This window comes from Canis lupus, chromosome 3, assembly GCF_048164855.1.
Source record: "Canis lupus baileyi chromosome 3, mCanLup2.hap1, whole genome shotgun sequence".
NCBI classification, from domain to species: domain Eukaryota; kingdom Metazoa; phylum Chordata; class Mammalia; order Carnivora; family Canidae; genus Canis; species Canis lupus.
In genome coordinates, this window is record NC_132840.1 from 58,528,280 (window position 1) to 58,541,150 (window position 12,871).

The 12,871-nt window shown below is 63.8% G+C and overlaps 2 protein-coding genes across 8 annotated transcripts in view; one reads left to right on the top strand and one right to left on the bottom strand.

Moving 5' to 3' along the window:
• On the top strand, positions 1–11,627 carry MYBBP1A (MYB binding protein 1a). The gene is made up of 26 exons (XM_072821680.1): positions 1–239; positions 398–493; positions 1,113–1,196; positions 1,281–1,355; positions 1,455–1,562; positions 2,386–2,561; positions 2,651–2,818; positions 2,941–3,058; positions 4,143–4,438; positions 4,645–4,755; positions 5,106–5,231; positions 5,353–5,520; positions 5,609–5,714; positions 6,657–6,753; positions 6,856–7,007; positions 7,274–7,354; positions 7,428–7,577; positions 7,651–7,827; positions 7,911–8,068; positions 8,711–8,948; positions 9,058–9,183; positions 9,268–9,336; positions 9,616–9,729; positions 9,905–10,006; positions 10,456–10,580; positions 10,749–11,627. Exons 1-26 carry the CDS (start codon positions 33–35, stop codon positions 11,305–11,307), a joined length of 3,987 nt encoding a protein of 1,328 aa, XP_072677781.1. The 5' UTR covers positions 1–32; the 3' UTR covers positions 11,308–11,627.
• Positions 11,492–12,871, bottom strand: part of SPNS2 (SPNS lysolipid transporter 2, sphingosine-1-phosphate) — a 26,004-nt gene continuing 24,624 nt past the window's right edge. For 6 of the 7 annotated variants that reach the window (XM_072821683.1, XM_072821682.1, XM_072821686.1 and 3 more), the window contains one exon: positions 11,492–12,641. In XM_072821683.1, the coding sequence (XP_072677784.1) occupies positions 12,254–12,641 (388 nt within the window). In that variant the 3' untranslated portion in view covers positions 11,492–12,253. The remainder of the gene's footprint in view (positions 12,642–12,871) is intronic. The other variant, XR_012028509.1, reaches the window with a different exon arrangement.

The window sequence follows — 12,871 nt, forward strand, 5'->3', positions numbered from 1 at the left end:
GAGGCCGCGGCCGGGCCCACGTGGTCGGGAGCATGGCGGAGACGGAGAGCCGCGCGGCCGCGGAGCCTGGGAGCCCCGGGGGGGCGGCCGACAGCGGCGCCCGGCCCGCCGATCGTGAGGGCCTGCTGAAGCAGAGCCGCGAGTTCTTGGACTTCTTCTGGGACATCGCGAAGCCGGAGCAGGAGACGCGGCTGGCGGCCACGGAGAACCTGCTGGAGTATCTGCGCGCGAGGCCACAGGTGCGGCGGCGGCGGCGGAGGGCGGGGGGTGCACGGGGGGGGGGCCGGGGCCGCGGAGGAGGGCGGGGGGTGCACGGGGGGGGGCCCGGGGCGGCGGCGGGGGGCCCCGGGCCAGCGCGGCACGACCGTTCTGACCGCTGCACGCGCTTGCTGGGCAGGGGTCCGAGATGAAGTACGCCCTGAAGCGCCTCGTCACCGGGCTCGGGGCCGGCCGGGAGACTGCCCGGCCCTGCTACAGTGTGGCCCTGGCACAGGTGAGGAGGCGGCTCCTGGAAGGGGGCCCAGCGGTGCGGGTCGGAGCAGTGGGGACAAGGGAGAAGCTGGGAGGGTGCTCGTCTCAGCAGCATGCGGAGCCGGTGGTCCCGGGGGTTGGTGGCATCCGAGCCGAAGCTGGCGTCCCCGCAGGCCTGCCGCCCACAGAGAAGCGCAGGCGGGTGGAGGGGAGGGCGAGCTGGTTTCCTGCTTCGGCCCAGGGGTTGGCTGGTCTCAGAGGTGCATTTACGGGGTATTGTGAGCTCCAGGGTGGGTTGCTTTGTATTTTCAGGGATCAGGGCTTTTTCTCTTTCAGCGGTAATTCTGCCGGGTATAGGCCACCCCTGAGGCACAAGGGCATGTGGGAGGCCATTTCAGACCCAGTCCCTCAGGAACCCCCTGTGGGCAGCTCAGAGCAGGCGGTGGAGGTAGAGTGGGTGGGCATGAGTCAGGGAGGCTAGATTGGGCTGAGCAGCAGCGTTGCACACCAGCACTGCTCGGGCAAGGGCAGTTTCAAGGGGCACCAGGGCCTCTGGGTACTAGTTGGAGGGACACGTGGGAGGAGGCTGGACCTCCGCCCTGAGCCCCTCTTGCCCTCCTGCTCCCCCCTCAACCCCGTAGCTGTTACAGTCTTTTGAAGACATCCCCTTGTGCAGCGTCTTGCAGCAGATCCAGGAGAAGCATGACCTGCAGAAAGCGAAGAAGGTGAGAGAGCTAGTGGCTTTAGATCGGCAGCCCCAGATGGGGTTACTCAGACCCTTTTTATCTCAGCCTGAAATTTTTCTTTAGGCCATGATGAGACCTGCTCTTTTTGCAAACCTGTTTGGGGTGCTCGCCCTCTTTCAATCAGGCAGGCTAGTGAAGGTAAGCGCTTTGGGGGTAAGGGTACATGGAGGGGCTTGGGAGTGCTGGGGGTCCGTGGCATGCTCTGCTTATATGCCCTCTCCCCACTGTGGGCACCAGGACTCAGAGGCCCTGATGAAGGCGGTAAAGCTGCTGCAGATCCTCGCCCAGCACCACAACCACTTGCAGGAACAGCCTCAGAAGGCCCTGGTGGACATACTGTCTGAGGTATGGGCTTAACAGCCACAGGACCTCTGGCATCGCTCCCGATGTGGAAACACTGAAGAGAGCAGAGGAAGACAGATGTTCTAGGGAGAGCTATGTCATAGATAGGTGTTTAGTCTAACGTACTTGGAGCAGTATTTCAACACAAAGTGTAAAAACGTGCAGAGTGTCTTTATGTTCTTTTCACATCAGGTTTCTAGAGTCTGTTGTGTGTTTTGTACCTAATGGCACATTTCCAGTCAGGTTAGCACGTTCCAAGAGCTCAGTGTTTGCCACATTGGACAATATAGTCCTAGAATAGCACCTAATATGTGGCAAATACATTAAATGTGTTGTTTTGGATGGAGAGGAACCCCCCAGGACTCCTCGCCCTGCTTGGGAAATGGAGGTGTGCTCGTATCTAGAACCCTTTGCTCTTGAGGAAGAGGCAAGGACTGGCATAGCCCTGGCCCCAGAGCTAGAAGGACCTGAATCCAAGTCCTAGCTCTCCATTTACCTCTTGTAAGAAATGAGCCACTCCTGAAAAAAAAAAAAAAAAACCGAGAGGAATAATTTTAAAAGTAGCTAGTTAGCACCAGCAGGTAGTTACTAGAATCCTGGGACTGGGGGGTGGGGGAGGTTGAGCTTTTCAGCCGGTACCATGTAACGATCCTGATGCCTGCCAGGGTGGATTGTGGCTATCCCACCCCAGACTGGCACTGTCGGGACCTCATGGGACCCTAGGCAGATGGAACAGCCTGTGGGGCTTACATGGCAGGAGAGGTGACACAGGGTGCTGGGGGAGCTGCTGCCACCACCCCCACTCCAACTTGTGTCCCCACCCCAGGTCCCGGAAGCCGTGTTGCAGGAGATCCTGCCAAAAGTCCTCAAGGCGGACTTAAATTCGGTGCTGGGCTCCCCTGAGCACCTGGAGCTCTTCCTCTTGGCCCAGCAGAAGGTGCCTGAGAAGCTGAAGGAGCTGATAGGACCCGTCAACCTGTTCTCAGATGAGAACATCCCCAGGTGTGAGGGATGTGGGAGGATGGGCTCCCCCAGGGACCCTGTTGTCTGGTTGGCCGGTGCCCCCTGAGTTCCCTCCATCCCTTCCGCAGACTGGTGAACGTCCTGAAGACGGCAGCTGCCTCTGTGAAGAAGGAACGCAAGCTGCCCACTGTGGCCCTGGACCTGCTCCGCCTGGCGCTTCAGGAGGGCAGGTTCCCATGGTTCTGGAAGGAAGTTGTGGAGCAGGGGCTGCTGAAGAAGCAGTTCTGGCCAGCCAGGTACGTGTGGCGCTTGTCCTCTGCACACCTCCTTTCCTGTTCGGTGGTGGGGTGGGCTCGGGACCCCAGACACCACTTGGTGTGGCCCAGGCTCTGACCAGGCTCTGCTGCACACCCCTCAGCTACCTATGTTTCCGCCTGCTGGGCACCGCCCTGCCCCTGCTGTCCAAGGAGCAGCTGCCGCTGGTGATGCAGGGGGACCTGATCCGGCATTTTGGGGAGCACATGGTCACTGCTAAGGTGGGTATCCCCCCTCCCCCAGCAGCCCAGCACTGCCAGGAGGGGCAGGCCACCCCTTGGGTCAGCTTCTCGAGAACGTTGCTCTTTGCTGCAGCATCCTGGTCTTCCTACCTCGGTGGTCTTGCTGGGGAACTGGGTGTCCCTTCCACCTGGTGGTGGTTTGGCCAGGTCAGTCCTTCTGGTCTCAGGCCCCTCAGCTGAGGCACGTGTGGCCAGCGGCCCACCCAGACCTCCCCCGTCCCCAGCTGGTGTCAATGGGGAGAGTCATCTTGGTCCCTGACATACTGAGCACTGTGCATGGCCCCATGCTACACTGCGCACTGGATGGGGGGATCAGGTGCTGGTTAGGAGTTCAGAGTAGAGAGCCAGGCTGACTCCCCCGGCCTGGGCCTGCCGCCTCTGTTGCGACCGGTGTCTTTCTTAGGTGCTGTGAATGTGATAGGGTTAGAGCCCCTAGAGTGCTCATGGCTTCCCCGGTGCCCAGGAAGTACTCCTGGGGGGCTGTCCTCACCTCCCATCCCTACAGTGGGTTTCTGTTCTGTGCGGAGTGGGGCAGGGAGGCCAGATCGGCGGCTCCATGTCCCAGATGCACCACCTGGAACTCCATGACCCTGAAAAGTTAGTGGCCAGCTTTTTCTGTGCCACGCTTTCTTTATCTGTGAGATGCCACGAGGGGCCCAGTGTGAAGGGTTGTCATGAACGTGAAACCCGCCACCACCCAAAGCCTCGTGGCTGTGGTGCCCCCGTGGGCATTGCTGGGTGCTGAGCCCCATAGCACTATAGCCAGGTGCTTGAGATGTGGGGTTTGAACCTGGTCAGAGTATAGAATAGCCCGTCTGCACCCTGCTCCGCTGCTCCTCCGTCCTGGGCCTAGAAAGCAGCCTGTCAGGTACAGCAGGTGGGAGTGGGCGGAGGGCCACCTGGGGCAGGAGCAGGTGGATGGCGTCAGGGCCACAGCGTGGCTCAGCCTGGCTGCATACAGGGCTTGGGCTTCCCAGGCCTCAGTCTCATCTGTTGGGGAGAGGCTGGCGGGGCCGTGGGCCTCCTGGCTGGTGACCCCAATGTTGGGCCTGACTCCTCGCAGCTCCCAAACCAGTTCAAGTTTGCTCCGGAGATGAACGAGTACTTGAGTGCCTTCCTGGAAAGCTGCCGGGATGACCCCGAGCGGCAGCTGGCTGTGGTGGTGGCCTTCACGTGCGTCACCAACCAGGGCCTCCCTGTCCTGCCTACGTTCTGGAGGGTCGTGCGATCCCTGAGTGCCCCTGCTCTCAAGGGCTACGTGGCCTGGCTGCGGGACATGTTTCTCCGGCCTGACCTGGACTCCCTGGTGGACTTCAGCACCAGCGGCCAGAAGAAAGCTCAGGATGCCTCGCTGCACGTGTGAGTGGCCAAGTGGAGCCAGGAGAGCTCAGCCCTCCTTCCCGCGGGGCCTGGGCAGGGCAAGGGAAGGGCAGGGGAGCCCCTGAACTCAGGGTCTGGGTTTCCTCATGTGTTCCTGTGCTGTGGTTGGAGGAGCTAGTGTCTGTCTCCAGGGTGGGGGGGCAGAGAACCTGAGTGGCTCCCGTAACCTGGCTCCCACCCACCAGGCCTGAGCGTGCTGTGCTGCGGCTGCGGAAGTGGGTCATCCTTCGCCTGGTCAGCATGGTGGACGCTTTGCATGCAGAGAAGGAGGAGGATGTGATTGAGGAGGTGGCCAGGTAGGGCAGGCTCTGCCCCCCGCACCCCACGGGGGACAAGAATGGGCCTTTTGTCTGGTCCTAGACCTGGTGTGGTCTCCCTGGAGCCTGAAGCCTGGGGGCTGGGTCACCACTGGAGGGCCACTCGTACCCCTTGCAGGGGCCCCCAACACTGGCCTCCTGTCTCAGGGGGTCTCCTGCAGCCCTCACCATGGTCCCAGAAGAAGGCAGCCCTTGTGTGCAGAGCCTGTTTGTGCAGGCTGGAGATGAGACTTGGGAAACGTTCCTTGTGCTGCCACTGGCCCTGGGCGCTGGGTGGTACCCTCCTGGGAGGGGGCTGCGGCCATCCCTGGCTCTCCCACCCTCTCCAGGTTTTGTTTCTTCCACTCGTTCTTCGAAACAAAGAAGCCTACATCCCAGATTCCAGAGACCGAACAGCGGTTCTCCTTCCCTCTGGAGAGCCGGACCCGGGAGGTGGTCAGCAGTGCCTTCTTCAGGTGGGCTGCGGGCAGGCTGGGTGGGGGGCTTCTTGGCTTGGAGAGCACAGAGGCCTAGTGAGCTCCAGCAGGTCAGGGTGTGGGCGGCCCGGTCTGTGACCCCAGCCCCATCCTTGCCCAGCCTGCTGCAGACCCTCAGCACGCAGTTCAGGCAGGCGCCAGAGCCCACCCAGGACCGGCCACCCTGGACCCACCGCTTGGTACAATTCGCGGACTCGCTATTGAACCGCAGCCGCAATGTGACTCCCCTGACACCCTTCAGCTCACAGCAGCGCCAGGCTTGGGACCGGTAAGGGGCTGTGGTTGCCTTTGGGGAGGTGGGACACCTGAGGTCCAGTGGGGGATGGTGGCCTGAGAGCATGCCCATGTCACCCCAGGATGCTGCAGACGCTGAAGGAGCTGGACGCCTGCCCCCCAGAGGCCAAGGCCAAGGCCAGTGCTTTCCAGCACCTGCTCTTCCTGGTGGGCGTCTACTTGTTCAAGGTACGGTGGTGAGTGGGGTGGAGGCTGTGCAAGTCGTGTGGCCAGTTTCTGAGGCCAGTCGGCCCTGGTCGAATTGCAGCCCAGGGAAGAGTTGCTGCATCCACTTCCCGGCCCCCTCGGATGCTGAGCTTCCTACGCGGCGTGTCTCACCCCCATGATTTTGTGGCAGGTGCTGCTCCCATCGGCCTGGGGGCGGGGGTGCAGAACTCCAGGCAGAGTAACCACACAGTCGCTGCCTGGGATTCACGCTGGGGTCAGACTCCCTGCCCCACAAAGGCCCCCAGACTTGCCTTCCTAAGCGGAGGTGGCGGGTGTGCAGGAGAAAGTATGGCCTATGGGGAGGGGCCTGCTGTGGGCAGTCGTGGCACATGGGGTGCTTTCAGGGCACTTCTGTCTGCTGTCAGCCGAGGATTGAGGGCCTGACATCCTGTCCTGGAACCTCACCCACCAGAAGCCAAGTGGCAGGTTGGGGTGAGCGGGTGTGCCTGGGGCTCTACGCCCCAAGGTCATGTCCTGTGTGCTGGTGCCAGCCTGTCCCATGGCAGCATCTCCAGATGTCTTCCCCCACTGGGCTCCTCTGCAGTGCCAGAGGCCACGCAGGCGATGCAGGCGCCCCAGTCCCCGGTGGAGGCTGTGGTCTGGGCTCACCCCAGCAAGGTGGCGCAAAACTGGATTTGAGTTCGTTCAAAGTAATGAGTGCTGGGGGTCCAAGCCCCTGACCCAGCTGGCCTTGTCGCCCCCAGGTGGTGGTGGGGACGTTGGGCTCCAGGCCCTGTGGCCCCATGTGGTACAAAAGCCGCGGCCCCCGGGGTCCTCTGCCCTGGGTGTGAGGGACCTGGGCCTTGTGCCTCCCCCCACTGCGCCCGCCTTACTGGCCCCTCCCCTGGCTCAGCAAGGCTGGGGGTGGGGCCGGCCTCTGACCTGGTCCTCACCCTCCCATAGTCCCCTGTGGAGAGCTGCGATCTTCTGGGTGACATCCAGACCTGCATCAAGAAAAGCCTAGGGGAGAAGACGCGCCGGACTCGCTCCAAGGCTGCCAGTGGGTCACAGCCCTGGGGTGGGGACAGGGCACATCCTGGGCTCCTGTGGACGTGGAATGGGGTGGTGGGGACCTGCCCAGGCTCAGCTGTCCCACCTGCAGACCCCCAGGAGCCGCCGTGGGTGGAGGTGCTGGTGGAGATCCTGCTGGCCCTCCTGGCCCAGCCCAGCCACCTGATGCGCCAGGTGGCCCGGACCGTGTTCAGCCACATCTGCTCACACCTGACGCCACGTGCTCTGCAGCTGATCTTGGATGTGAGTGGGGAGATGGGGCCTGGATGGGACTCTCCCAGCCCTGTGGCTGCCTCCTCACCGTGACCCGCAGAGCGGGTAGGGGCCTGAACCCAGACCACTTCTGTGCAGGTGGTCCCCTGGGGGCCACAGGGGTCTCAGTGTGGCCTCCTCTCCCAGGCTCTGTTTCCTCCTTGAGAGGAGCCTTTTGGCCCAGACTGGACAGGGCCCGGTCAGGGGAGGGGGAAGAGTCTGCGCTACAGACACGTTGGCCATTGGGGAACCTGCAGGTGCTGAACCCTGAGCAGAGCCCAGAGGAGGACAGCGTGGTGGTCACGGACGATTCTGAGAAGCAGCTGGAGAGCGAGGGGGTACGTGTTGGGCACAGTGGGGCAGGCGGATGTGTGGTGGGCGACAGGCGGTGCAATACAGTGGCTCCTGCAGGACAAGAGCTCGGAGAGTGAGGACGACAAACACTCAGCCAGCGAGGAGGACAGCGATGAGGAAGACAGTGATGAGGAGGACCGGGACGGGGATGTGGACCAGGGCTTCCGGGAGCAGCTCATGGCAGTGCTACAGGCGGGGAAGGCCCTGGTGAGCCACGGGCTGGGGTGGGAGGGCCTGCGTCCACACCAGCGGCCAGCCGCTCAGCGGGCCTCTTCCTCAGGGCACAGTGGACGGTGAGGATGACGATGACGACGAGCTGGGGGATGAGGCCATGATGGCCCTGGACCAGAGCCTTGCCAGCCTCTTCGCCGAGCAGAAGCTGCGCATCCAGGCCCGGAGGGATGAGAAGAACAAGCTGCGGAAGGAGAAGGTGCTCCGGCGAGACTTCCAGATCCGGGTGAGCCAGAGAGCTGCCAGCACCACCGTGTCCCACCTCCCATGCACACCCCACACCTGCTGACCTGCCTATGCTGGCCACAGGCTTTGGACCTGATCGAGGTGCTGGTGACCAAGCAGCCCGAGAACCCACTGGTCCTGGAGCTGCTGGAGCCCCTGCTGGACATCATCCGGCGTAGCATGCGCAGCAGCAGCTCCAAGCAGGAGCAGGACCTCTTGCACAAGACCGCCCGCATCTTCACGTGAGTGCGGCCTGCGACCCGGGCCCCTGGGCTCCCCACGATCTGGCGGGTGTGCCTCTTGCACTTGGCCCAGGCTCCTTGCCAGCCCCCCTACTGTGGTTCTGGGATGGGGACGGAGAGGGGCACCTGAGCCAGTGATGAGGTACCTGGGAGAGCCATCATGCTCCTCAGGCCCTGGGGGGGCACAGGTGGGGCAGAGGGTTGTGTCTCAGTGGGGACAGGCCAGACGCAGAGGTGTCAGCAGGAGCTCTGGTGGGGGGTGGGCAGCAGGAAAGAGGACACAGGTGGGGAGGGCACACTTGCTTTCTCCAGTGCTGACGCGGCCCAGGGACGGGAGATGCCAGTGTAGGTTACAGGCGAGAGTAGAGTCGGTCACCACACCCCCCACCTGTGTCCTGTCCAACATCTGTCAGGGTTGAGTTTGCTCTGTGACCGAGCACATGCCCTGAGCATGCAGACTGGCCTCAGGGCCCGGAGCCCACTGTTCCACAGGAGACCGGTGCACTCAGGACACGTGGACCACACTTCCCCAGGGAGGGGATTCTGCTCTGGGTCACCCTCATCTGGCCTGTAGGCTGGCTTTGTGCAGTGGGGAGGGTGACGCAGGGGAGTGTGACCAGCTGTCCCCTGATGGCCCCATAGACACCACCTGTGCCGCTCCCGGCACTACTGCCACGATGTGGGCCGCTGCGTGGGGCCTCTGTACGCCCAGGTGGAGCGGCTGGTGGAGCAGGCTGGCCGCCAGGCCGATACTACCATTTCTCTCTACTACTTCAATGCGGCCCTCTACCTGCTGCGCGTCCTCAAGGGTAATGCCACCGACCCCGCCTGCAAGACCCAGAAAAAGGAGAAAGCCGGCCCCAAGCCCAGGGCCCCGGAGGTGAGCAGCCCTACCCATGCCTGGGGGCGAGTGGCGGCCCAGGAGAGAGCCCCCCCACCCCACAGGGCCCCCCGCCCCGGCCTCACGAGAGCGCTCTCCTGTGGCCCAGGCTACTGGCAGCTTGGATCTAAGCCTTGTGACCCCAGTCTACTCGTCTGCACTGACTTCTTTCCTGACCAAGCGCAACAGTCCGCTCACAATCCCCATGTTTCTCAGCCTCTTCTCTCGGCACCCGGTGAGTGGGGGTCCGCCTACCCCCGTGGCCCCCATGCCCCTGCCTGGCCCAGGTCCCCACTCACTGCCACGCCATCCCTCCCAGGTGCTCTGTAAGAGCCTGCTCCCTGTCGTGATCCAGCATGTGAGCGGCCCGGCGCGACCCCGCCACCAGGTAGGGATGTCCCTGATCCCGGCCGGGCGTCTGTGCCCTGGCGAGGGCAGAGCCATCCCTGCCCCTCAGACCTGCTGTCCCCAGGCCAGGGTGGGGGCCTTGGGGGCTGGTGAGGCTGGAGGGCGGTGGCACTGAGCAGATGGCAGGGCTGGGCGCTGACACAGCTACACCTGCCCGAGGAGACTGGTGCACCCAGAGCTGCAGCTCCCGGGGCCCATGGGCTTGTCTATGGCTCTGTGAGCTTTGGGGCCATGCACTGAGGGCCCCTCCCTCCCCCAGGCCCAAGCCTGCGTGCTGCTCCAGAAGGCCTTGCCTACACGGGAGCTGCGGCTGTGCTTTGAGGACCCCGAGTGGGAGCAGCTTGTTGGCCAGATCTTGGCCAAGGTCACAGAGGTGAGGGCTGTGGGGTCCCTGCCCGCGTTTCCCACCCACAGTGGGTCTCTGGGACAGACCCTGCTCCTTGGCTAGGATTGGGCTGACACCCCTCCCCCCAGACGTGCCTCTCTCAGGGCTCCATGGGGTAGTGGGCAGCCCTGCAGAGCGACTCAGTCAGGTGTCTCCTCCCCAGAACCTGCGGACGCTGGGCGAGGCGCAGGCCAAATCGGAGCAGCAGAAGGAGCTGTCCTCCCTGGGGCTGCTCAACACCCTGTTCAGGACAGTCCATCAGGAGGTGGGTCCCCGGTGACCACCCTCCATGGGAGGATGGGGAGGTCCTGGCCGCGGGTTTCCAGGGGCGGGGGGGTGGAGTTGGGCAATGCTTGGGCATCCTCGGGGAGGACTGGTCAGAGCCCCTGTGCAGGGTGCCACAGGGAGGAGATGCCTGGTCCAGGGCCGCATGGAGCAGCCCTCAAGTTTTGGGAGGGAGCCAGGGAGTGGGGGGGGGGTCTTGGAATTAACACCTCCCATGTGCACAGAGAGAACTTTGAGCAGGGAGAGGCCTGAGTGGGGAGCAAGAAGGGATTGGGGGCTCTTCCCTCCAGCGTGAGGGGGACGGGATGCTCAGGCAGGAGGGGCAGCCAGGGGTGCACGAGGGGCAGGGGTGGCAGGATGGGGACCCAGAGCCAGGCAGAGGCCCTGCCTCCCATTAGGGCTTCAGCCACAGCGTCCTCTGTCCCGCAGAAGCTGACCGTGGACCTGACCGCTGTGCTGGCCGTACTGCAGGGCAGGCAGCTGGGGGAGCACTCGGCGGGCTCCAGCCGCCTCCACGATCTCTATTGGCAGGCCATGAAGGCGCTTGGCGTGCAGTGCGTCCTGGGGGCTGGGGGGGATGCTGGGGGGGACCCTCAGGACAGGGGAGACCATGGGGGCACCGGGGAGACCCTTGGGGGGGGCTGTGGACAGCCTGGTCCCATGGGAGCAGAGGGGTGGCCTGTCCTCACTGGATGCCTCCTTACCCATGGGCTTTTCTCCAGGCGCCCCAAATCGGGGAAGAAGGATGCCAAGGAAGCCCCCAGTGCTGCGGAGACCCCTGTCAGCACCAAGAGGAAGAAGAAGGGGTTTTTGCCAGAGACCAAGAAGCGCAAGAAGCGTAAGTCAGAGGGTGCAGTGCCAGAGGAGGATGCCAAGCCCGCAGCCTCCGCCGGAGACCAGCCCCCTAGCACAGGCAAGAAGAGGAGACACAAGAGGAAGGCCCGGGCGCCAGCCCAGGCCCCGGAGAATGGGACGCCTGCCCCCAAGGGGCCAGCCCCAGACCCCAGCACCACAAGCCCTGGCACCCTTGCCAAGACCCCGAAGCCACAGAAGAAAAAGCGGAAGCTGTCCCAGGTGAATGGAGCCACCCCTGTGTCCCCTGTGCCATCATCGGGCAAAAAGCCTCAGAAGGATGTGCCTGAGAAGGGGGTGTCTGGCAAGTCACCGCAATCTGCCCTGCCACGGAAGAAGGCCAGGCTGTCTCTGGCCAGCAGGAGCCCCAGCCTCCTCCAGGGCACAGCCAAGAGAAAGAAGGCTCTCAGGAAGGCCAGGAAGCCCTGAACCTAGGCGGCCCCTGGCCCAGAGACCCCCGTGTGCAGCACGCATCCTGCACAGGCCCCCTGCAGGGTAGCAGCGCCCAGCCCTGGAGCGAGTGCACCCGCCATCCACTTGCCCCCAGGACTCCAGGAAGGGGCAAGGGCCCATGTCCCCCACCCCTGGGCTGCTCTGTCCCGGGAGGCAGCGCTCCGCGATTTAAGTAGGTTTATTCCTTCGTTTACAAGAGGAATATATTTGGCTTCTCTCTTAAGATTCTGAGATTCACAATCAGCAGCTCTAAAAAATAAAGGAGCAGTTTGGCTTCCGGAAGGAAGAGGAGACAACACCTGGACCTGGTTCTTGTACAACAAGAATACATTGCTGGGGCCCCAGTGGAGGCCGGGGTGGGGTCCCCCTTGCAGGCGCCCCAGAGCTCAGAGAGGAGCGAATGTCCCGCCAGCGTGCACACAGAAGCCGCGCCAGCCACTAACCGCGGGGAGTGTCTGGTCTGCCCTGGACTCCTGCCGGCCACCTCAGCCGGTGGGGGGAGGGGGCGCAGGGCACTGAGGGGTGGGGGAGTGCATGGGAGCACCACAGCCATGTGGAGCATAGCCTTGACCTCGGGTTCCACCCCTGGCCGTTGGCAGGACAGGAAGCTTCGTGGGGTGGCTGCTTCCTCTGGTCGTGAGGATGCTGGCTGCGGCTGCCCTGTGGCTTCTGGGAATAGTCACCTGGGCCCTGCCATGGTTAGGGCCCCACAGGGGGCGGGGGGGGGGGTGCCACCAGGGCCTTCACCCCTGGTGATGTCAGCTCCCCCACAGGCGGAGAGCCAGTCCAGGCAGCGGCCTAGCATCCGCGGGGACAAGTGTCCTGAGGGAAGTGGTGCACAACCCGGTAGGGCTGAGTCTACCCCAGGGTCAGAGGCCAGGACCTGAGGCCCAGACCCCTCCAGTCCAGGAGCTGCAGGTCTTCAGAGCTGCCATGTGGGAAAGTCCAGCTGTCCGGCCCCACAGCCTGGGGAGGCTGGAGGCTTGCCCAGGGCCCCATCACGTGGCGACAGGCTGGGTGTGCCCCACACACCCACTGGGGGCTGCTTTCGCCATAGGTGCCATGCACCCTGCAGTCTGGCCCCAGGGCTGGGCGTCTGTCTGACTGCGTGGCTCCCCCACACACAGCCTTCCACGCCGGGTGAGGCCACGACCTGGTGCAGCCACGGCCACTGCCCAGGCCCAGACCAGAGAGGGTGGGTGCCTGGCCTCGGGTCGCACAAGTGGCTTTGAGACTGCCCCGCAGGGCTGGGATGCCGTGAGATGCCTCCCGAGTAGGACAGTGAGGGTTCCTCGCCGGCCCATAGGCACCTAGAGAGAGGGGCCAGGTCATTGGGGGGGGGGCAGTCCCACTCCCGCTGACTCCCCTTCCTCCTGCTGTTAGCAGAACTGGGCCTTTCTCTGTGCCCTGGGGGTGTTGGCCCTGGGGTGGTGACCTTGGGTCCTGCACTGCTGGGAAGTGCAGCCCCTGGAGGCCAGGCCCAGGGGAAAGTGCATGGCCTGCAGGGGGGTTCCTGCCCATCCAGCCATTCTGAGGCAGA